Source organism: Diabrotica virgifera, chromosome 4 (assembly GCF_917563875.1).
Source record: "Diabrotica virgifera virgifera chromosome 4, PGI_DIABVI_V3a".
Lineage (NCBI taxonomy): Eukaryota > Metazoa > Arthropoda > Insecta > Coleoptera > Chrysomelidae > Diabrotica > Diabrotica virgifera.
This window is the reverse complement of record NC_065446.1, coordinates 226256586-226283337: the sequence shown is the minus strand read 5'-3', so window position 1 is coordinate 226283337 and position 26752 is coordinate 226256586. Positions and strand designations below refer to the sequence as shown.

Sequence of the window (26752 nt, the reverse complement as noted above, 5' to 3'; positions counted from 1 at the left end):
TAAAAAACAATGTGTTGAACTAACTTTTCTTTACTTTATTTAACAAGTACAGCTTTTTATTTGTCAGTAACATGGAAAAATTAAACTTTACACAAAATCGTCATTTTGATTAAAAACTATCAGAAACTGTATTAGCCACAAAAGTGTAACTTTGATACAGTTTGCATTTTGAAGCTTTGAAACATTAGTCCATTCTTTCACGTTTTTTGCTCTAAATTTTAAAGAACCGCTTGGATTGACATGAAATTTGGCATACGCATAGCTTACATGTCAAAGAAAAAAAGTGATATTGTGCCGATGTGTGCTTTTGCCCTGGGGGTGACTTTCACCTCCTTTTGGGGGTGAAAAAATGTAAGTCTAAAATAAGTCCGAAAATGGATAAACTGGCTAATTTTAAGTAACTTTTGTTCTATAGAGCTTTTTCGCCAAGTCAACACTTTTCGAGTTTTTGCGAGTGAATATGTTCATTTTTCAACAAAATAACTACATTTTTAGACGGTTTTTCGCAAATAACTCAAAAAGTATGTAATTTGTCGAAAAAAACGTTCTTAGCAAAAATATAGCCTGTAAAAAAGTAAAAAAAATGGTGTACACGTTAGGTCTCTGGACCTCGTAAAACCAGAGTTATAGCCAATGAAAAATAGATTCATATTCACCAAATTTCAAATAGAATACTTCGAAGTGAAATATTTAAAAAATTAAGCACTTTTTGGGGAAAACCCGTTATAACTTTTTTAAATTGTTTAAAAAAAGATTTATTTCTGTTTTTATAAAAAGTTCCTAGCATTAAATTTAAGCAAGTTACGCTCAAAAGAAAGTTGGTCGCTTTTGTTTTGGCAAAAAAAATCAGGAAGACCACCCCCTAATTAGCAACTTAGATGAAATTAATCATTACCGCTCTACAAATTATTTTGCTTATGTTGTGTTTATATGATCTGTAAGTTTCATCGATTCAAAGTGGAAAAAAATTGGTTTTAAAAAAAAATTTTTAAAAAATTTAATTTTGAAAAATATGTTTTTTTTTTCAAAATAATTTAAAAATTGTTAGAGATACCAAAAATCTCGAAAAACAAAAAAATCAGCATTGCTTTTCTGAATATCATGTATTTTTTTGTTTTTCTGTTAGACAAAAATTGATTGAGATTTGGTGTTTCTAAATTTGCATACATTCGTGATGAGTGACTCGTTCAACTCCTTTTAACTACAGCCCATTCAAAAATAAGGACTTTGAACCGATGAAACTTACAGATCATATAAACAATACATACACGGGTTAAGAAACTTGTGAAGTCGTAACGATTAAGTTCATTTGAGATACTAATTAGGGGGTGATTTTTCCAATTTTTTTACAAAAAAAAAGGGACTAACTTTGTTTTGAGCACAACTTGTTTACTTTTCATGCTAGAAATTTTTTTTATTAAACAAAAATGAAGCTTTTTTTAAACACTTTAAATAAGTTGTAATGAGTTTTCCCCGAAATGTGCTTCATTTTTGGTTATTTCACGTTAAAGTATTCCATTTGGAATTTGGCCACTATGAACCTATTTTTAATTAGCTACAACTCTGCTTCTACTAGGTATAGAAACGTGATATATACACCATCGTTTTAAATTTTTTACAGGCTATATTTTTGCTAGAATGTTTTTTCGACAAAATACGTACTATTTGAGTTATTTGCAAAAAACCGTCTAAAAGTGTGGTTATTTTGTTGAAAAAATGAACATATTCACTGGCAAATAACTCGAAAAGTATTAACTTAGTGAAAAAACTCTATAGAACAAAAGTTACTTAAAATTAGTCAGTTTATCAATTTCTGGACTTACTTTTGACGAATACTTTTTCACCCCCAAGAGGGGGTGAAAAGCACCCCCGGGATAAAAGCACATATCGGCACAATATCAGTTTTTTTCTTTGACTTGTTAGCTATGCGTATGCCAAATTTCATGTCAATCCAAGCGGTTCTTTAAAATTTAGAGGTTTTGCAATATTTTACCGTTAAAGAACGGACTAATAGAAAAATCTCTCAAAATAAAACTAGAATTTTATTTTCAATCAAAATGAAAATACATTTTTGCGCCACTTAATATTCATATCAGCTCTTTTGTAGCTGGAATATTATTGCGCCACTCATCATCATCATTATCCAGCTTCTTATTTTGTCCACAGCAAGACATAAGCCTCCTCAGCACGTCTCCAGGAAGTTCGATCTTGTGCTAATTGCATCCATCTACTATAGTCTAAGAGCTAGTGAACCCTCTGACTAACGGTCTTCCTGTAAGGCTAGAAATTTGTATATAGTATGGTATAACACCAAATTTTTCTATATGGTCCACATAATATTTAGAAAAAAGTCACACCATTTTGAGCGTCGGGTTTGGGGGGGAAAGGGGGGAGAAATTGGTAAATTCGTAGTTTTATAGGTTTTTCGTCAATATTTCTAAAACTATGCGGTTTAGCATGAACAACCTTCTAAACAAAAATTTTCTGCATTAAATTTGAAATAAAAAAGGTACTATGCATAATCCCTCTAAAATGAACGGTTCCAAAGTAACACAGGTAGTAGAGTATAATTAGTCCAAAAAAAGACCTAACCCAGACATCCAATGTAAAATTTAGGTTTTTCTTCAATATTTGTAAAACTATACTTTAGCGTAAACAATGTTCTATATAAAAATGTTCTACATAAAATTTAAAACAAAAAAGGTCCTATACATAATTGTAATAAAATCAGGGTTCCAGAGTTACGGAGGGTGAAAAGAGGATATTTTCGATTGGTCTGGGCTGATTATCGGAGAATAGGCCATTTTTGGGAAAAGTTATTTACCAGCAATTTTATTGCTGGAATCGAATCTTATGATTGTATATATTAATAATATAGATATGCAAAGTCCGCAGATAGTGTGCTACTTTTTTTATAAACAAAATGGCGCCCGAAAATCGTGTTTTTTTTTCAATTTTTGCCCTATAACACCAAAGATTTTAACTTTAGACCAAAAATACCCAAATAACAATTCACCGCAATTAAATTCTGCATAGAGACGTGTTTTTTCCAATTTACTTCGACGAAAGCTTTCCCCGGAAAAAGCGGGTATTTCCAACAAAATCTTTAATTTTCAACTAAACTTTTAGATAAGTAGTTGTTAATCAATAATTAAATAACTTGGTAACGTAAAAGCCCTTTCCGTATGTATTAAGACTCCAGGAGTAGATGTAAATTAAATGAACAGTTTAGTAACAATTGAAATGTAAATTAAAAATTTACCGTCGCTATAATAACGACAATAATTATGATGCATAAGAATAACTACGATTTTTTCATAAAAAGATACTATTCCTATCTAATGTACTTTACAGAATTGAAATTGGACTATTTAAGCGGCCTTAGGAATATTTTAAAATTATAAACAATTTTTTGGCTTATAAACAAATAGAATATCTCGGGAAATATTAAACTAACTTCAATCTTGAAAACGGTATTCGAAAGACAGTGGCAGGATGCTTCTTCTAAAAGAAAAAACGTTTAATTATGATGAGTGGTTCCTGAGACACAATCGGTCAAAGTTGACCGAAATTTACGGCAAAGATATAAACAATAGGATCATAACTTTTAAACCATCACCTTTTTATTTTTGTCCTCTTTCTCTACACTAATTTTCATATCTTTATAATCCTCATAACATATATTATTATAATAAAAACTATCGATAATACGTGTGAAAATTGCCAAAAATAGCAAAACTCCAATCAAAAATTAGGTTGGAGAAAATGTAACCCTCAAAGTTCAAAATCGGTATAAGTTAAAAAAATGCATTTTCTCGGCTTCCCATGGAGCAATTTCCTTCATTCTTTTTGAAGTTATACTTCTTTACCGGCGATAGAGGGTGAATTTTTATATGGTATAACCTAGCGACGGGGCGCATGCGCATTATAACTTTGTTCTGATTGGATGTTCAAATGACATGTCAAAAATTATTCAATATAGCGGCTGTGGCACAGCTGTAGTTAGATTATTTATGGTTGTTGCGTTTTAAAATTTGTGTGAAAAGAAACAACAAACAAAAGTTAGTTAATAGTTATACTGCCTTTTTAAATAGTTTTCATATACCTATATTTTTGGACTTTTGGACTATTTTGGACAAGGAAAACTTATTCTAATTTGGTAAGTAGTTTTTATTATAATCATATTGTAATTATACATTTGGATTAGGTTGAAATACATACATTTATTTTCTCAAGAATGCGGATTTTAGAGAGAAATCCCAAATTAGGTTCGATTTTTATTTTTAAATTATGATTTTTTGGCGTAGATTTATCTATCTAGTAGGTATGTAATGCTTTGATTTACATACTTAATTTGATTACCAACAAAAGTTCTACCAATCTTCATCTAATATATTGTTTTCTTACTGTTTTGTTATATTTTTATATTTTCTGCCACAAAATTTAAACTACATAATTTAATTTTCAAAACAACTGTCAAACAGTAAAACGTTCAGTTACCGTATTTTTCCACATGATAAATAATGTGGGATTGGACGAGTGAGTCTACGCTTCGATTACGAATCAAAGCGCCACGAAATGCACGGGTTCAATTCCCGATGCAAGTTTTATTTTTTTATTTTTTTATGCATGTTATGGTTGTAAGTATATTTGTTATATAATTTTTTTTTTTTCAGAAAATGCGTATTTAAAATTTTTGCCAACAATTATTATCGTTCAGAAATCATTTTTTCTTTGTGGCATTTTTCAATGTGTTTGTGTGCGTTTTATTCTTTTATTTTTTTAAACTTTTGGTATTGTCTTAAAAATCACATAATATGTAGTAGAAGTATAACTTCCTACGTGCGTACAAAGTACACACACATTCTTGTTTTGTTCCCAAGTAACTCGAGTAGATCTATCGAACTAACGAATTATTAAATGTCAAACTTGCTTTTGTTTTGTTATAATAAATTAATTTATTTATTACAACACAATATTTTAATTTGTTTAAATAAAAAATGTTTAAATAATTATACAGCTTTCAAATGAGAATATTTATGTTTTTAACTTTAAAAGGTACACTTGTAGAAGTTTATCTAAAAAAAAGCCTACAACTGGAAAAAATATGTAATTTTCTGTTCTTAAAAATAAATTAATCTATTATAACAAAACAAAAGCAAGTTTGACATTTAATAATGCGTTAGTTCGATGGCTCTACTCGAGTTATTAGAGAACAAAAAAGAATGAAGGAAATTGCTCCATGGGAAGCCGAGAAAATGCATTTTGTTAATGTATACCGATTTTGAACTTTGAGGGTTACATTTTCTCCAACCTAATTTTTGATTGGAATTTTGCTATTTTTGGCAATTTTCACACGTATTATCGATAGTTTTTGTTATAATAATATATGTTATGAGGCTCTTAAAGATATAAAAATTGGTGTGGAGAAAGAGGACAAAAATAAAAAGGTGGTGGTTTGAAAATTATGATCCTATTGTTTATATCTTTGCCGTAAATTCCGGTCAAGTTTGACAGGTTGTATCTCAGGAACCACTCGTCATAATTAAACGTTTTTTTTCTTTTAAAAGCGTCCTGCCGCTGTCTTTCGAATACCGTTTTCACAATTTAATTTAGTTTAATATTTCCCGAGATATTCTATTTGTTTATAAACCAAAAAATTGTTTATAATTTTAAAATATTCCTGAGGCCGCCTAAATAGTCCAATTTCAATTCTGTAAAGTACATTAGATAGGTATAATGTCTTTTTATGAAAAATCATAATTATTCTTATGCATCATAATTATTGTCGTTATTATATCGACCGTAAATTTTTAATTAACATTTTAATTGTTGCTAATCTGTTCAGTCTACTTCCATAGACTTCGGGAATTATAATACATACGGAAAGGGCTTTTACGTTACCAAGTTATTTAATTATTGATTAACAACTACTTATCTAAAAGTTTAGTTGAAAATTAAAGATTTTGTTGGAAAAACCCGCTTTTTCCGGGGAAATTTTTCGTCGAAGTAAATCGGAAAAAACACGTCTCTATGCAGAATTTAATTGCGGTGAATATTTATTTGAGTGTTTTTGGTCTAAAGTTAAAATCTTTGGAGTTATAGAGCAAAAATTGAAAAAAACACGATTTTCGGGCGCCATTTTGTTTATAAAAAAAGTAGCACACTATCTGCGGACTTTGCATATCGATATTATTAATACATACAATAATAAGATTTGATTCCAACAATAAAATAACTTTTCCTTGTATTTTGCTAATTAGCCCAGAGTAGATACATTTTATATATTTTGGGCAATTTATAATATTACAGTAAAACCTATGTTAACGGCCACCTGTCAAAACCGGCCACCTGAACTAGCCGGCCAGTTTCAAAATTCCCCAAACCAAAATTTGTGAACTACAAAACCTGGTATTAGCGGCCACCTTTTTATATCGGCCAATACTTCTCTCATTTTTAGTGACCGTTATTGACTGTATTACTGATGAAAGAAATTTTCTTTAACAGGATTGTGTTTTGTAAATAAAATTTGCTATTTCAATGGCCGATAGTCTATTAGTGATAAGCCCTTGAAGAAACGTCAACCTCACCACCAAAAATCATCATCAATTACCCAAATAATATAAAAAATATCGAAAACCTCCACTTTTCACCCTCCGTAACTCTGGAACCTTTGATTTTAAAACAATTATGTATGGGACCTTTTTTGTTTTAAATTTTATATAGAACATTTTTCTATAGAACATTGTTTAAGCTAAAGCATAGTTTTAGAAATATTGACGAAAAACGTAAAAAAACTACTTTACCAAATTCTCCCCCATCTCTCCACCAAACCGGACGCTCAAAATGGTGTAACTTTTTACTGAAGAATATAACGACCATATAGAACAATTTGGTGTTGGAAGAAAACTTTTACTTAGGATGTCTGGGTTAGGCCTTTTTTTGGATGAATTATACTATCTACCTCCGCAACTTTAGAACCGTTCATTTCAGAAGGATTATGCATAAAACCTTTTTTATTTCAAATTTAATGTAGAACATTTTGTATAGAAGGTTGTTCATGCTAAACCGCATAGTTTTAGAAATATTGACGAAGAACGTAAAAAACTACGAATTTACCGATTTCTATCCCCTCTCGCCACCAAACCCGACGCTAAAAATGGTGTGACTTTTTTCTCAACATTACGTGGACCAAATAGAAAAATTTGGTGTTGGAGGATAACTTTCACTTTGGATGTCTGGGTTATGCCATTATTTGGATCAACTGTATCATACTAATAGTGATAATGCATATCACACCAAAGCTAAAAACCATGACCTGGCAGGCATCAGCCCTGCACGTTTATCTACCAGGTGAATCGAAAAGTGCATAGTCAAGGGAAAAAAAACTTTCTCCTGTAAGTTCAAATTTAAGTATGTGTTTGAGTAAGTCATTTAGAAGAAATGTGTACAATGACAGGCTATTCTGAACAACATAAGACCTTGCCAGGCGAGGGGAAAAATTAGGATTTTCTCCTAGAATTATTTTTTTGCATCGAACAAAGTTTTTTTAGATTTTTTGAATCATTCCAAACAGATAAGGTATTTATGCCTGGTTGCACCAACAGATCTTAGGCTTAAGCCGAGAATATCATAAGAATTAATGTAATATAATTACAATTAAATATAATAGGAATATCATAATATAATAATAGATATACTTGATAATAAGGTAAGAATCCAAAATTATGGTGCAACGTAAGTGATACTTCCGGTGGTCCGATCTATAAGCAGAGCTTAGCTAAGCTGTAGCTTAAGATCTGTTGGTGCAACCAGGCATTAGTGACTTTTCTCTTAGGTTAATAGTTTTTGGCATATAAGCGATTAAAAATTAAAAAATTGCGAAATCGGCAATTTTTAACCATGAATCGGACATTTAACTGAAAATTCCAGAATGAAATAGAGTCAGGGCCTATTTTACCACTAGGCCCGTGAGGCACCTGCCTCGGGCCCACATTCTAATGGGGCCCGGAAAGATCACTAAAAATTTTTTTATTACAATAACAACATAAATTTTCAAAATTCTTTCATTTTTTACGAACAGGAAATGATAAATGATAGCAAGAAGAGTTGTGTTCATAAACCATAAACCGTTCTTATCAATTTTTTTAAAAGTTTATGAAAATTTTAAAAGGAATAGTTTTTTAAATATTTGAGACTTGAAAACTATTACCGAATATTAGAATGATATCGATGTTGATGATTTAGTGGAAGAAGTGGTACATTTTAAAGAACTTTACAGCACATCTAATATCTTACAAAATCCGCAAAGTATGATAACTTATTTGATTGAAAATAACGCCATATCGAGGTTTACAAAATTTGTAGAAACGTTGCTTAAAATTTATTTAACTACAATGTACCCATTAGCAACACTTCAGGGGAAAGATTTTTCTTGGTACTGAAAAGAGTAAAGTCGCATTGGAATTCTGTAAATCAACCAAGTCTGTCGTCTTTGGCTATTTTAAATATAGAAAATGATATTATTACAAAAAATTTATAAAAATGTAATAATCCATAAATGTAGTGAAATAAAAATAAGGAAAGATGTTAATTTAGTCTATTTTTTTTACTTTTTATAGTAGGTACCTATTTATTTTTTGTTCTTTTCTGTAGAGACATTATTTGTTTTATTAAAATTATATTTTAGTTGTAAATAATAATTTCTGTATATTATATTTTATTTATGTAAGTTAATTAAAATGTTTTTATTGTTATCTATAATAGGTATCTATTCAATTTTTTACTCATGTTCTTAAAAAAATTATTTAAACAATTCAACAATGTTTAGTTGTTTAAATATAAATTTTATTTATTGTTAATAAAAATTTAAATTTCGGGTGCCACTATATTTTTTCTATTAGGTGACTAATATATTTAAAAAATTATTATTATTAAATTATACTTAGGGGCCCGAAAATTGTGTAGTGCTTCGGGTCTGATTTGATGTAAAAGAGGATCTGTTTAGAGTAGAATGTAGTCATTGTCGTCATCAGCTGGGTGCAATTCATTGTATTTAGCAACTAATAAAGTATTAATGTTTGAACAAGTGTATCTTCGTTGATCAACGCCTTACTTAGGATAAACGTCACTAAAACAATTACCATACATTCGTACATAAATATGCACTTATTGTGATGGACAATGCAAGTTACCACTCCAGATTAGTTGAACGTTTACTAACTACACCATGGAAGGTTAATTTCTAAACAACTAAACTTTGACGATAGAACTACAAAACCAGAATTATTAAAATATTGTCACCATCTACACAAAAATTAGGTAATGTCGATTCGCTAATCTGAGATACAACTGTCTAGTGACGTTGGTAATTTTTTTGGAAGTTAGATTGCTAGACGTGACGGGAAATTACTACACAATTAAACATACCTGCTCATAGCCAATATTATTAATAGTAAACACACATAAATAACATAAACCTTACGTCAATCAATATTTACACCATTATAATGTATTGATAACAAATGAGAAAATTATTTATTGTACAAAATAAAAATATTTTTACAAATAAATTCCACAAAATTTTATCAGTTTAGTATACACTCCCAATAATTCCAAAATTTTTCTTTTTTTAATGAAAGATTATGTTGATTTGAGCAGTTAATGGTGTGAGGTAGGAATTTTTGTGTCAAATTGAATCCCAGCTGAGCGAATTCAGTATATTGAACTACTTCATTTAACTCCCCACCTTTGTAAACTTAATCCGATAGAGTTGATATAGGCTCAAGTCAAAAGCAACGTTGCTCGAAATAATATAAATTTTAAATTCTCGGATCTGGCTAATCTTTTTCATAAATGAATATAGGAAGTAACGAAAGAAAATTGAAAAATGTTAATCGCATTATAGAAATTGAAAAGAACATATAGGAGATTAATCATATTATTATTGACAGCAGAATAGAGGAACATATTATTTTCTCATGCAACGGCCGATAAATTCATGTGATACAGAATATGAAGAATTATAACAACTATAACCTCTAACTGAGAATTTGATTTCCCTCCAGGCAATCGAATTTGATTAACGATATGTGTATGGAAATTTTGTTTTATATTTTCTTTAACTAACATTGTGTATATGGTTTTAGATAGTCATTAAACAAGTCGGAATGTTAGCATGGGTAGCATTCGGCAAACTGAATTATATACTCAGAAATCAACAAATTCAACTACATCTTAGACCTAAAGTTTTTGATGCATGCATTATTCCGATATTAACTTATGGGGCACAAACATGGACAACCCCAAAAAGGAATATGAATATGGTACATTCCATGTCAAATCACTCAGGCAAAAAATTTTGGATCTCCGATTTGTCTGAAAATTGGTATATAGCTTCTGCGGGACGTAAAAATAAGATATTTAAGGTCAAAAAATCTTCTTCTTCTTTTTTCTCAAAATGTGATTTTATGCGATTTTACAGTGATTTGGTGTTTATTTAAACAAATTTGCGTTTTCTGTCGTAAAGTATCAATGAAAAACATAATATTTTAATAGAAAGGATTCAAAAATGTCATTATATGGCATTATAACAAGTTATTTTGAATCAAAACAAGTTTTTGATCAAATTTTATAGTGTAAAAACCGTTAAAATACCGTTTTTTACATTTTCCTCCATTCCCAAAATACATCATCATCGATTTGGCTGAAAATTTGCCCACAGATATCCAAAAGATAGAACTTTAAGTGGTTAGAAGGATTTGAATTATATTACAATACCAAAAAAAGTTACATGCAGTAATATCAGACTCAAAAGTATATATTAGTCCAGTCGGGATAGCATTTGACCTTGAATACCGAGCTGCCCAAAATTGTATTTTTCGGATCTTTAAGGGAGTCAGTAGTAGCCTAATTTAAAATCACGAATGAATTCCTCCGTTACGTTAGCCGCCATCTTGATTTTAAAGGAGAACCTGTTTGGCTCAATATCTCCGCCATTTTTAACTTTTCGTCAAAAATGGTAGGAACTGAAATTGTTCCAAACAAATCGTATTTACAATTATTTCAATTTCTTAATGACATTTTTGAGTCCTTTCTATTAAAATATTATGTTTTTCATTGATACTTTACGATAGAAAATGCAAATTTGTATAAATAAACACCAAATCACTGTAAAATCGCATAAAATAACATTTTGAGAAAAAAAGAAGAAGATTTTTTGACCTTAAATATCTCATTTGTACGTCCTGCAGAAGCTATATACCAATTTTCAGACAAATCGGAGGTCCAAAATTTTTTTTGCTCCAAAATTGAGTGATTTGAAATGGAATGACCCATATACTCAGAGTCACTCAGCACGCGATGGAAAGAGCAATGCTAGGCATATCTATTGAGGACAGGAAAACAAACACATGGATAAGGCAGAAAACCAAAGTCACCGATGTGGTACAAAAATCATTAAAATTGAAATGGGAATACTCTGGACATGCAGCTAGGAGCGATCTAAAAATGGCACAGAACAATTCTCACCTGGAGATTATACCAACACAAAAGATCCAGAGGCAGGCCTCTTACGAGATTAACATATGATTTGAAATAGACTGCCGGGAAAAATTGGCTACAAGTAGTAGTGTAGGAAACAAAGGTTGAACCTTGCAAAATAGACACAAGTCCGGTTTTATTTTTTTTTTCTGGTATATCAAGGGGTGCTTAATATAAGACTAACTTTTTCTGAAAAAATTTCGCTCGGAACCCTCCTTTTCACCCCTTTAAATGGGGTAATTTGTGGTTTTTGCGGAACGTAGCCCTTCCTGTACTTTTTCCAAAAATTTCTTTTGTAGAAATATGAAGAGGACTGTATTTTCTACGATTTATTTCCCAAAAGCATCTGTCTATCATCCACCGTTTAGAGGGGGTGGCGCCCCAAAATTGACAAGTTTTTAAAAAAGATGTTTTAAAAAAATATATATTTTTCCCTAACTGTAACGGAAATTAAGAATAAATCCTGCGGCAATTATTCACAAATATTTGATTGATTTTTTGGTAAAGGTTTCACTTATGGGTAATTGCCCTTTTTTTAATTACAGGGTGTTACATTTTAAAAAACCCCTTTCTATACCATCTGAACCGTTTATGCTAGAGCAAAAAGACTTTCAGCGATTACCCATGTACTGGTGCTATTTACAAATTTGTATAATGCACCCCCATTTTTTCCCCGGAACCACCCAAAAAAAAGAAGAATTAATAAATAAAGTGATTTTCTTGGAATCCTTCACACACAATGCCCTTTATTAATATGCTTTATATATCATTTTGTGCAAGTTATTATTACCCATGCATGGACACCAAAAGCGATTTCCTAGTGCAACCCTTGTAGCAAAAAAAAAATAAAATGGGGGGTTGAAAAGTTTTTTTGTTTTTTGCTTTTTGATCCATATGGGCATATGCTTCATCAATAGTGCTTTTCAAAAATATATATGGTTATTGCAACATCCCTGCGGAAACCACCCCTATCCTAGAAAATATACTGCATAAACTACCCCTATCCCTTTGCGAGCATGTTTTTACGATTTTCTCATTACCTATGCATTATTTTAAACAAAACTTATACAAGGTTAAAGACCACTATTTACTCTAAAAATTAGGTCCTATTCATTTTTTTCGTATAAGCAACCGTTACGGTACAGTGGCGCCGTAACCCTCATATATGCTTTGGCGGGCTCCAGTTTTTGTTTTTTTTTTTTTCGTCATCTGTTCGTTTTATTGATAAAGTACTTATGTAAAATAAAACAACACAGTGTAACCTACAAATTATGACTTATGCACATTTAACAATCTTTGCGCCCCAAAGCCACAGTGGTGGTCCAAAATCAATTTTTGCATATTTTCGCCACCTACACGCATTTTATTGCATTAATGCTACCTTAATAGCACAATATTTTCCCTTAGGTGGTCGCTAAGCAGTGTCAGATTCAGGGAGGGGTGATGGGGGTGATCACCTCCCCCCTCTCAAACCAAGTGATATTGTATTCAAAGATTATAAAAATATTCATTTATTTTTATAGAAATTTAGCCAATTGGCACCCCCCTCTTAACGATGCTGGATCCGCCACTGTCGCTGAAGCATAAAAAGTCATTCTTATAAAAATTATATTAATATAATATAAGTATTTCTATAAAAATAAATGAATATTTTTATAATCTTTAAATATAATATTACTTGGTTTGAGAGGGGTGGGGGTGATCGCCCCCATCACCCCTCCCTGGATCCGCCGCTGCTTAGCGATCACTTAGGGGTGAATATTGTGCTATTAAGGTAGCATTAATGCAATAAAATGCGTGTAGGTGGCGAAAATATGAAAAAATTGATTTTGTGCAATGTGGCTCCACTGTGGCTTTGGGGAGCAAAGAGTGTAAAATGTGCATAGGTTATAATTTGTAGGTTACACTGTGTTGTTTTATTTCACATAAGTACTTTATCAATAAAACGAACAGATGACGAAAAAAAAAACAAAAACTGGGGCCCGCCAAAGCATATATAAGGTTTACGGCGCCACTGTGCCGTAACGGTTGCTTATACGAAAAAAATGAATAGGGCCTAATTTTTAGAGTAAATAGTGGTCTTTAACCTTGTATAAGTTTTGTTTAAAAAGAATGCATAGGTAATGGGAAAATCGTAAAAACATCCTCGCCAAGGGATAGGGGTAGTTTCTGCAGTATATTTTCAAGGATAGGGGTGGTTTCCGCAGGGATGTTGCAATCACCATATATATTTTTGAAAAGCACTATTGATGAAGCATATGCCCATATGGATCAAAAAGCAAAAAACAAAAAAAAAATTTTAACCCCCATTTTATTTATTTTTTTTTTTTTTTTGGCTACAGGGGTTTCACTAGGAAATTGCTTTTAGTGTCCATGCATGGGTAATAATAGCATTCACAAAATGATATATGAAGCATATTAATAAAGGGCATTGTATGTGAAAGATTCCAATAAAATCACTTTATTTATTAATTCTTCTTTTTTTAGGGTGGTTCCGGGGAAAAAATGGGGGTGCGTTATACAAATTTGTAAATAGCACCAGTACATGGGTAATCGCTGAAAGTCTTTTTACTTTAGCATAAACGGTTCAAATGGTATAAAAAGGGGTTTTTTTAAATTTAACACCCTGTAATTAAAAATAGGGCAATTACCCTTAAGTGAAACCTATACCAAAAAATCAGTCACTTATTTGTGAATAATTGCCGCAGGATTTCTTCTTAATTTCCGTTACAGTTAGGGAAAAATCTATTTTTTTTTAAACATCTTTTTTAAAAACTTGTCAAGTTTGGGGCGCCACCCCCGCTAAACGGTGGATGATAGACATATGCTGTTGGAAATAAATCGTAGAAAATATAGTCCTCTTCATATTTCTATAAAAAATTTTTTTTGTAAAAGGTACAGGAAGGGCTATGTTCCGCAAAAACCACAAATTACCCTCTTTAAAGGGATAAAAAGGGGGGTTCCGGGGCGAAGTTTTTTCAGAAAAAGTTAGTCTTATAATAAGCACCCCTTGATATAACAGAAAAAAAAATAAAACCGGACTTGTGTCCATTTTGCAAGGTTCAACCTCTGTTTCCTACACTATAGCGTACAATAAAAAACAATGGAAAGGAAGACTTGAAGAAGCTTATATACAGATGTGGAGTTGAATGGCTAGACGAAGAAGAAGAAGAAGGTATGGTTTTGGGTAGTTATTAAATAAGTCGGAATGTTTTACATATTTTTCGTTTTATTGTTTAATCTTTTCCGTGCTACAACGTTACAACTTAAAAATCTGAACAACCAGGGCTTTCCACTTTAGTTTTAATCCTGGGTACGCCCTTAGACCATCTCTGTATATAGAACCTAAGCAGACGGCTATTACGTTAAGATTGCTGAATATATTATTTTTTTATTATACTTTACTTAGCCCGGGTGGAAACAAACAGCGGTTAGGCGTTCGAGGTTCTGCATTCAGAGTTCTGTGTTGTTTTTTGGAGTTCCGAGGGCATACATCTTAGTCTAGGCGCCAGAGGGGTCATCGTGTCCTTTTCAATTCTGATGGACAAACTCAACGGTTTCTTATGGATTTTTGGGTGCTGATTACGAATTTCGAGGGTGGATTTCGATCCGAGTGGTCAAAAAATTGTTATAAACAATTTAATTGTTTATAAATTGTTAATAAGGCTCTGGCTCATAAACTAGAAGAGATAAAAAAAATGTTTTAAATAAAATTTGTTACCTAATAAAAAACGAAGAAAAATACGTTTACTAAACTTAGTACATTTAGTAAAATTAGTGTACAATGCAAATTGCAAATTGCAAAATAAGTAGGGGAGAGTTGGACAAAACCGGGTACCACTCCAAAAACCGTCTGTATCTTTTGCTATGTGAGAGTAGCAAATGTTCGTTGCAGATTGAAATATTCTCAAATGACTTAAGTTTGATATGCCAATGCCAATTTTTAAGAATATTCTTAGATTTTTATTTTTTTTTATTTTTATGAAAATATTGCAAAATACCCGGTTTTGTCCAACCGGTATGATAAAACCGGGTAGTAACTTAATTACCATGTAAAAATACTAATGGACAGAAAATAAAATATTTATTAAAAGTATGTGAACAAAAATCGAAAATATATGAACAGAAGTCACAAATAAAAACTTCATTTACATCATCATAGGCACTATACGCGTCATAAGCCCATTTGGTGCAAGACAAACATTTTATCCAGCCTTCCTTCGCATTATAATTTGAAAATAGTTAATTGTAATAGAGACACGCATCGTCATTATTATCTTCTTCCTCCAAACTCTCCAAAATTTTGATTTTGGTTTAACTTTTTTTGCCACGTTTTTCCTTTTTTTTGTCCAGTTCATTTAGTTTTAATTTTTTTACGACTGGAGATTTTTTTCAATTTTTCCTACTAGCTTTCTTACTAGCTTCTTCAACAGAAGAAGCCACACGTTGTAGTTAACTAAAAACAAAAAAAACCACTGCAGAAACTGGAAGTAACTATAGGTCTGATAAAATCGGGTACCCGGTTTTGTCGATTTTCCGACTACCCGGTTTATTTAAATTATTAAATTATGATATAATATTCAAAATTTTTGGCCAAATTAAAAGTAATATACTAGGCTACATGTATTAAATTTTGAAATGGCCATTAATTATTCATTAGAGGAGAAAACAGCTATCAACTTACCTTAAAAATCGAGTTTCCTGCATCAAAAAACAGGTGAGGTCTTACTGCTCCGACATGTCTTACACACGACTGTTGGTGGTAAAGGGACACTAATTTTAACATTGTCTAATAGATAGCAGCAGACAGTTAGAAGAATTAAGGGGTACCCGGTTTTATCAACCTACCCGGTTTTGTCCAACTCTCCCCTATTTTTCGAAGCTTTATCGATAGTAACTTTGCTTCTCCGCATGCAAATGAGCCTTGTATAGTCTCATTTTAAAGCCTAATTAATAGTCTTCCAGACAAAGTTTATATGATTACATTATCTTCATTCGTTGTAAAGTTATACCCGTTTGAATTTATATTGTTCTTAAAAAAATTGTACATTAATTTGTGTGTAAGGGTGTCAAGCAAATTTGAGCTATAAACATTTATACTTTAACAAATTGAAGAGTCTTAGATGCAGAATCCACCAATTTAATAAAAACTAAAATGGTACATAGTAATTTAAACCTGAGACTTTTCGCGTTGAAAGTTCTTACTGGTATATCCTTAATCTGCGACTTTTTCAATTTCGCAGATTAAGGATGCACCAGTAAGAACTTTCAACGCGAAAAGTCTCAGGTTTTAATTGCTATGTACCATTTTAGTTTTTATTAAATTGGTGGATTCTGCATCTGAGACACTTCAATTTGTTATGAGATGTCGCTGTATCACGTCTAATGGGAAGTTTGAATTATTTTTCAGATTCCCTTTAAAATGATAGTGGAGTTTTCGATTCAGAGGTGTGCACGCTAATAAAAGCTACTGAAGACGCCTGAAATGGTAGAAACAGCCTGTCTAGCTGGTGTGCAACCCTCTGAATCGAAAACAAGCAAAACTATCATTTATTATTAATTTGTACTTTAATTAACAATAATGATAGAACTCAAAAGGAAAAATTTGAGCTTATGAAAATGTTCGTAAGTTTATTTTTGGTCAAGATATCGATATTTTAATGGCGCGTCATGAGGTGCAAGATCGGCTCACAGTCAAGTAAGTATTTTTCTAAGCTTTATCGATCGTAGCTCGGCTTCTACGCATTGAAATGAGCTTCTTGGTCTCATTTTAAAGCTTAGTCAATACACTTCCAAACAAAGTTTGCAAGATATGCCATCAACATCAAACTCAATCAAATTGCATATAAAACGAGCATTTTATGTGGTGTACACACAATTAACCTGCCTCGACGATACTGCAAAAGAACTTGATCCACTTGTATATGGATATCATATAGACAATGAAACTGTGAAGCCCCAAAAAGTTTTAATTTTAATGCCTTCAAGGCCAGATTTAGTACCACCATGTGTCTGTAAAAATTGCTCTAAGAACTTATGCAGATGTAAAAAAGCTAATATTCGCACCACATCTCGATGCAGATGTATGAAAGAAAATGTCTGTAAAAATAGTAATAATAAATAATATCAACTCACTTTTTAGTTGTATTTTTGAAATATTACTTTTTAATGGTTTTTTTTTCTCATTTAGTACAAGAAATAGAAGAAAATTAAATAGAATGAAAGGTGATAAGAGGTACAGTATGATGATTTAATTATAAAAATTATATGATAAAATTTTATTAGGATCTTCAAAAATGAAAAATGAAGATAAAGGATATATACAATATATACATATAGAAATTATAATTTGCATCGAGAAGTTTTGCAATCTTGCGCCTCATAGCGCGCCATTAAAATATCGACATCTTGGCCAAAAATAAATTTACGAACATTTTCATAAGCTCACATCGTTCCTTTTGAGTTCTTCAAACGGATATAACTTTAAAACAAATAAAGATGACATAATTTAATAGACTTTGTTTGGAAGCCTATTAATTATGCTTTAAAATGAGATCGTCTAAGGCTCATGTGCTTGCGTAGAAGCCGAGTAACGATCGATAAGGCTTCGAAAACTACTCATTTTGCAATTTGCAATTTGCATTGTGCATTAATTTTACAATATTTTAAGTTCTAATTGTTGGATTTAAGTTTAGTGAACGATTTTTTCTTTGTTTTTTATTAAGGAACAACTTTTATTTAAAACATTTTTTTATCTCTTTTAGTTTATTATCCAGAGCCTTATAAACAATTTTTAAACAATTAAATTGTTTATAACAATTTTCTGACCACTCCGATCGAAATCCACCCTCGAAATTCGTAATCAGCAGCCAAAAATCCATAAGAAACCGTTGAGTTCGTCCATCAGAATTAAAAAGGACACAATTAACTCTATTTGGCGCCTAGACTATCTGGCGGTCAATTAACAACTTTCCCGTATCTTTCCAGTCAGAAGTATTACTTTTGTTGGGTCTGGAAGCATCCAATAAAATGAAAAGAAAATGCTATGTGCACTCAATTCAGATCAAGGAGAATGTAACGCCATTTTTGCTGAATTCTTTGGGAAGAATGGTTTTTTATTTGTTTCCGTATGTCAATAAACAGCTCCAATAACTATACAGTTCAAGAAGGCATGGTATAAAAAAGAAAATACCACCTGAAAAAAGTCCATCCCTGTCGAAGAGAGGCTAGCAGTTGAAATTGTTCTCCACCTTTTAAGTACATTCACCCTCAAAGCCGAACTGTATATACCTACATATAATGGTCATAAAAATATAAAAAGCATTAACTATGTAAATGTTTATTTATTAGTTTTAGGTCTCACGAATTGAATCCCGTTGGAATTTTAAACAACTTTTTACAGGAAGGCAGAAAAGTGTCTCCCAAATTAAAATGAATCTTTTGGAAGATACCTATCGCGGTGGCGAAAAACAACTAAAAGTACCAAAATTTTTTGTATAGTATCTCAGAAGCTTCTTAACAATGTAATTAAAAATTATAACCAATAATATAAAGGTTTTTTTTTTCAATATTCAAAAATTGTCTTTTTTTCAATTTAGAGAAAGTAAAAAGTCCCCTCGGCGGCATTAAACATCACGTACACTGTACCAATTTTCAATAGCCCACAAAATAAGGAAAAGACAACAACGATAATTAATTCACCCTTAAACACATTGATACCGTCCCATCTAAATGTTATGTTCATTATCTCCAGGAATAAAAACTTTTTCTATCTCCCTATACTGTGACAAAAGCCAGTGTAAAAATAAAACAATAAACGGTTTTGTTTGCCTTATAACTTACCGCGACATACTTTTGTTTGGCGTAAAAACAAACGCCAATATTATTCCACAATGCCGTCGAATCGGGTTGATAATGGATCGCCATTTTATATTTTGACAGAGCCACGTCGTAGTCTTCGTGTTTCTAAAAACAACAAATTGAATTTGCTATTATAGCGCATTGCAAACACAGACTATTTCTACGACAAAAACAGCATAATTAATTATGCCAACAATGACTCTTAATAAGAAGAAAAAATTTAAGAAATTGTATAAAAAGGGCGTAAGGATAATAGTTCAGGGAAATAAGAAAAATAAGTACCATGTTTGTGACACTGATCCGGCGGGGTAGCGTATTTCCGTTTGCGTGTTCATTTCACGAGAGTGTGATTTTGAAATAGACACGGAAACGGCAAGACATATTTGAATCCAAACAAGTGTTGATTTGAAAGAGCTAACCCTCGAACTACACACAGGTTTGTACCGAAACATACGGCGTTGGGATACTACATACCAGTGTGCAGTGTAAGGCAGCTTTTAGAAGCGGTCATAAATATGAGCAATTTATCGTAACGATAGAGTTATTTCAATTTATCGTTGTGTGTAAACGGTACATCGCAGCGATTTATCGCTGGCTTAGTCGATGCGATAAATGCGAGCAATTTATTGTAACGATCGAGTGGTTGCAATTTATAATCAATCACGACAAACTATCGCAACGACTAAACAAGCTTTAAAAAATAAAATTAAGGTGATACAGTAGCGATCAACAGGTAGCCAAAACGCGGTCCAAGATTGCGGCTGTAATTTTGAATATTTTTTCGAGATATTTGGCACACGTATTCGTAATATAATAAAGAATGGCGGTGCAGAGCCCAATTTGAAAAATATATTAATATGTGGAAATTACTCTGTAATTAAATACAATATTAAAAAAACGAGCCTGTACCGTAATTAAAAAGAACAAAAAAATACACTTTCTTCAAATAATAGTACATTACTTTATGAGGCGGAGAAGCATGACTTTTCTTGACGCGCCCGATATTGAGGGCAAGTCAAGAAAAGTCGCTTCTTTGCCGAATAAAGTATACTCTTTTTTCTTCAAACGTAGCAAAATCTATAATGCCTCAAACGACATGGGGGCTGGAAATCAAGCACGGTTGCCGAAGGATATATAGAGGATTCAATAAGAAATAAGAACGATAATGCTCAAAAAATTTTAAACCCTCATGATTCGCCAACATCGGGAATGATTGCTGAAAGTTGTGCTCGACCATCAGTATCATCAACAATTACCAATGCGTATCAAGAGTCGGGAACATTTTTGCACGGTTTCAATTTTGAAAATGCCTCATTAACTAATTGTACTTTTAATATTACTATAAATAAAAATGATGTTTAATTGTTGTTAATGACATTTGTATTGTTGCTTTGTGACATGTTTCATATTGTTGCCATGACAACATTTTTCCCTCCGCCGTAAAGAAATGGGAAAAAAACTGCTGCCGGCGGAGACATCAAACTTTGACAGGATCAAGTTAGATAAGTAATGTCATCATTATTTGACGTTTGAAGAAAAAATTTTTTATCCGATGCCTAGATTTTGTGTCATTTTGGAACTACTAAAAATTTTTATTTCATTAGTAGTTCCAAAATGACACATCGGATAAAAAAGTTTATTTGAAGAAAGTGTATTTTTTTGTTCTTCTTAATGGCGGTACAGGCTCGTTTTTTTAATATTGTATTTAATTACAGAGTAATTTCCACATATTAATATATTTTTCAAATTGGGCTCTGTACCGCCATTTTTTATTATATTACGAATACGTGTGCCAAATATCTCGGAAAAAATAATCAAAATTACAGCCGAAATCTTGGAACGCTTTTTCGCTACCTGTTGATCGCTACTGTTTCCTCTTAAGTATGGACCGGTATATTCAAATGATGCTAATTATATCTTTTAATTGTCATAAAAAAAACTACCGGGAAAGTTAAAAAAAGGTTACTTACTTTGTCTCAAATTTTTCTACAAGTTTTTTATTTTCGAGTTAATAAATAATATAATTATGATTATACAGGGTGACTCATAAGGAACTGTACATACTCCTACCTCGCATAGAGGCCCCTATGGGGAATAACAAATGACCATTAACAAGTGTCTGCTCCCATTGTTTAATGATATACAGGGCGACTTTCGCATTTTGACAGAAATTTATATTCGTCATAATTTTTGAACGGTCAGATCGATGTGTCTCTTATTTTGGTCAATCGTTACACTATTACTACCTAATCAACTGATTTATTCAAACTAGAAAGAAATCAGGTCCGGCTTTAACCTTTCGCTACCGAACGGTCAAGTTGTTTTGTAGTTGACGGAGGGGGTACATTATGTACCCCATGCATTTTTATAGATTAAATATTAACATAATGCAATAATTTTAGTTAAAACATAATTAAAACAAATGCAAGTATTTTTTATTGAATATAAGTAACAATAAAAAAATATATGGTGTCTTGAAAAAATTAATTATCGTTTTTTGATTAGCTTTTCATTTTGTACATATTATTGTTTGAATTGTTGTGGTTGTTTGATGTTCAGCACAAACAAAAAATTTACAAGAATTGCACTTTTTTCTGCTTTTGCGGTCCTTCTTGCGTGGACAAAGTAAACATCGCCTTGAGGATTTCAAGATGGTGGCGTCGTTTTCGCGATTCTCCCTTGGTGGCGGTGGGCATAATTCGTACATCGCGTTTATAATTCGCTTATGGAATTTTTGTGGACTTTGTAGTCGCCTATCGACATGGGGCTTTATAAGTTCTTGACCCAGGTTTAGTAAAAATTCTCTGCGTCTGTGAGAAGCTTCATACGCACGAATGGAATTCTTTGTCGTCCACAGTACGTATGCATTCAGACCTGCAATGTCTAGAAGATTTTGAAACAAAACAAATGGCCATCTCTTAGAGGCTCTTTTACAATAATATTCATTTACCATCTTGTCCATAGTATCTATGGCACCTTTTGTAGAATTGTAATGCAAGATTATGTCTGGCTTATAGTCCGTCTCTTCTCCGCTAATTTTATCGTCGTTATGTTCTGTACTCAATAAACTTACTGCCTTATTCTTTTTAGGAACGTAAGACGCCAGTGTTATTTCCTCAGTGAAGGCAAAAACTGAGGACTTTTCTTGTTTAGAAATATTGGGTAGTAGGGCTGGAGGGATATCCTGCTTGTTTTTTCGAAGTGTTCCACATAATGTTATTTGTCGATCTAGGAGTTGTTTTGCCAAGGGAACACTGGTAAAGAAATGAGAGTTTCTAGTTTTTAGAAATGAGACCAAATCAAGTACTACTCTTTTGCCCTGGTCTTTTTCTGGTTTGTTACCATCTTTCCCAGTATAAATCTGAAGGTTAGCAGCATAGGTAATTGTTGCATCAACTAGAGCCCATATTTTGATGCCATACTTGGCTGGTTTTGATTTCATGTAGACTCTAAATGGACACTTACCTCTAAAACTTACAAGTTGTTCATCAACAGTTAGATGAGAGTGGCACTTAAAACTTTCTTTACAGTGTTCTACAAACTTTGTAAACACTTCCCTAAAAGCTGTTAGTTTGTCAGAACTTCTACGTTCTTCTCTAGTGTTCAAATCATCGAATCGCATAAGTGAAATTATATCTAGAAATCGGTCGCGTGACATGGCAGCCGGAAAAATAGATCGACTGTACAAAGGGTTTCGACACCACAAAAAGTGCACTGGTTCCCTATTGGCTTTTAGCGCACCCGCCGTAATCAAGAGTCCCAAGACCGCATAAATTTCCACTGAATCAGTGGGCAACCAGGTTCTTGTTTTATTAGGATTTTTCCCATTCCAATCCTGAATGTATTTCTCCGCTTTCTGGTTTGTACATTTGACGATGATCTCTACACTTTTCTCATCTACAAATAATTTGAAGCAATCACTAATTTTAGCGACATTTTTAGATTTTTCTGTAAGCCCTGGTTTTTCGAGCAAAGCAAGTTTTTTGTGCGACATCTAGTTTTTCGTAAAGGACGATTTTTCCAAACTGTACCATTCTTGGAAATAAATGTGGAATCTACTGCCCCCAAAACTGGTTTATCAGAATCATTACTGTCGCTCTCAGATGGCTAAAATATAATAAACTCAAGATAGAAATATCGTACATAAAACAAAAATAAAAATTACCTGCAGAATTTCAGGCTCATATTCCGCTAAACTAAAACGGTATGTTAGCACTAAGTCATCCACAGAACTGATTTGTGTGTTATTGCAAACAACAGGTTTGGTGCCGTGCGCAAAACGTCTGGTTTAGTCAGTGGCGTCGACCGCAATGAACTGTACCGCGGTTGACGGAGGGGGTACAACTTGTACCCCAAGCACAGTGCTGCACTTTTCATAGGTAAAAATATGTCAAATTGAAAACAAATGGTTGGATATGCTTTTACACATCCCAATGAAGAAGTAACTGGAACAGTTAAACAAGATTCCAACATTTTTTAAAATTATTCAGGAAAAATCGAATTTGGGGTACAATCTGTACCCCCCTCCGGTAGCGGAAGGTTAAAAAATTAGTTCGTTTTGGTCTTAGAAAAAATTTCACCCTGTATACGCTTTTTGAAAACTCTAAAATGAATTTTACAAATTAGACAAATGGGCAATTAAAATGGCATATTTATTTTTCCCCACACGATTACTTTATTTTTTATTAGAAAATCAAATTTGTCAAAATCGCAATTTACCATAAAAATAAAAAAATTAAACAACGTTTTTCTTAGAATTAAAAGTTTCACCATTTTTTTTTCTATAACACGTCTACACCTAAAACTCCCCATAATACTTCTCTTTGGACTATACAGGGTGTTTCATTAATAATTGTCCATATAGTAACTGGAGAAACCTTAGCACAAAATACGAAGATTTAACCTAAAACACTTAAATAAAATGTGGTGCCTTACTGAGTTACAGGGTGTTTTATCTAAAAATTTAAAAAATATTTTTGCTCAGCATTTTAAAACTATTCGACGTATCCTTTCCATACTTGGCAGGATGTATAGCTACTGTACAAACTACTAAATTATGTTAAACAAACGTTTCTGGCTATTACCAGAGGCGTACAACGGGGGAAAGTGAATGGTTGACCCTTTCCAAATTCTACGCCACTGGCGAAATTGCTATTTTAGTTCCATTTTTAGATTCTCCAATATTTTCTATGAAGATAATATACTCTTCATTCGTAACGATAAAATCATTAGTTTTCGAGATCTTTGAAGTTAAAAATGAAACGACGCGGCTATTTTAATCAGTGTATTGTGTCGCTTCATTTTTAATTTCAAATATCTCGAAAACTAATCATTTCATCGTTACGAATCAAGAGTATATTATCTACATAACAATTATTGCAAAATAAAAAAATTACACTAAAACAGCAATTTTGCCAGTGGCGTAAATTTGGAAGGGCAACCAGCCACGATCCCCTGTCGTACGCCTCTGGTAGTAGCTAGAAACGTTTGTTTATCATAATTTAGTAGGGTGTCTAGTAGTCGCACTTTCTGTTAAGTATGAAAAGGATACGTCGAATAGTTTTAAAATGCTGAGCAAAAATAATTTTTAAATTTTTAGGTAAAACACCCTGTAACTCAGTAAGGAACCACAGTTTATTTAAGTGTTTTAGGTTAAATCTTCGTTTTCCATATCTTAATAACCCAACGGTTATTAAGTAAATTTAAGAACACCACTTTTTGTTTGAATCTTTGAATCGCAATTATGTACACACAATTAAATGCAATGGCTACTTTGACGAAAACGAGCCTATTGTACAAAAATATGTAAAAATGGGTATTTACAGAATAACATGGAATTTATATTTACAGAATAACATGTGTATTGAGAATATTTACATGAAATTGTAGACATTTTAAATATCTTCCATTATAAAGAATAGAATATCGAGAATGTCATTTAAAATAAGAACACTCTGTGTGATTAAATGATAATAATGTGAATTTTATTAATGAAACTATCTTGACTAAGATATTTAAGTATATTGGCGGTGTTGGTGATGTGTTGTACATAACCACGACATAGGTATTTAATTCTAATTTTTAAAGCTTACAAATTAGGAAATCTTTAAATATTTAAAAAATTAAGGGAGATAAGTATAGGAAACCCTAATAAGAATTGAAAGCTAAGTAAATTTTATACGCGATAGACTAGTAAGATACAGGGTGTTCCATTTAAAATAAGTAAGTATGCTAAATAGTTTGTTATTAAGATCCAAGAAATAATTTGTTACTGCTTCTTAGATTCGTAAATATTTATTTGTTTCTAAAATCTTACATTTTTATAAAAATCGAAATAAATCAAAACACCCTGTATTTAGGTATAGGGAACCCTTATGAAAGTATAGCTTATTTTTTAAGGTTAATTCAATAATGTCATCAGATATAGGGCATTCCATAAGAAAAAATATAACTTTGATATACCACTCTTTCTTGGAGCACCCTGTATAATTCACATCATTTTTAGATTGTAGTATTAAAGGCCTTGTATATTTCTGTGAAGAATTTTTTTTAAAATATCAAGTGGTTTTCCGTACAGAGACCGAGGCGAATAAGATGAACCACCCTGTATAAATATATTTTGAGCTTACCTGTATAATACATCCAATAGCCAGCAAAGCTTTTGTATGGGCCGGTTCTAATGCAAGCGCTGAGCTTAATCTCTCAAAGGCGTATTCACTTTGTCCTATTTTTAGAAATAAAAGCCCCGATTCGGTTAACATGTTCACACTATCTGGACAAGATCTGAAAATCAATATTTTTACTCATTTTAATTTTTCATTTCAAATCTTGTTTCTCTTTTGACAGATATAACGCGACATGTGGACACTTTTCATTACTCATATTTTTTAATAGGGTATTTGTTGGAGATCGGATCAAAAATGAATTCAGTGAGGATTTGTTATATCAATGGTTAAAAAAGCGAGGTTTTAGTTTTTGTAATAGGTCTGGATCCCGCGTATGAAAAGAAGTTGATTAATAGCAAGCTGAAAATTTGTAAATAGCTTAAGGGTGTCTAGTCGGACAAACTTTGATATATGGGAACACTGGAACAGGGGAAGTTTTAATTGTGGAATAGGTTAAAAATTTGGAACAGTCAGACCACGAAAACGGCATATGTATTTTGTCCGACAGAACAGACTTAAACTCTTCGAACAGAGATTAAACTCTCATGCAAAAATCAGACTGCTATTTATCACCAAATGGACGTTTTAATGAGTGGAACATGTAGAATTTGTAGAATATGTCAAATGACAGGAATTATGACCGGTGATAAATAGCAGTCTGATTTTTGCATGAGAGTTAAATCTTT

At 32.1% G+C, this 26752-nt stretch overlaps 1 protein-coding gene across 2 annotated transcripts in view; it reads right to left on the bottom strand.

Annotated features, from left to right (window-relative positions):
- LOC114334365 (Bardet-Biedl syndrome 4 protein) overlaps window positions 1-26752 on the bottom strand; it is a 369578-nt gene that overhangs the window by 221411 nt on the left and 121415 nt on the right. For both annotated transcript variants that reach the window (XM_050649881.1, XM_050649882.1), the window contains exons 6-7: window positions 26031-26184; window positions 19384-19506 (exon numbers count right to left, since the gene is read on the bottom strand). In XM_050649881.1, coding sequence (XP_050505838.1) covers window positions 19384-19506; window positions 26031-26184 — 277 coding nt within the window. The remainder of the gene's footprint in view (window positions 1-19383; window positions 19507-26030; window positions 26185-26752) is intronic.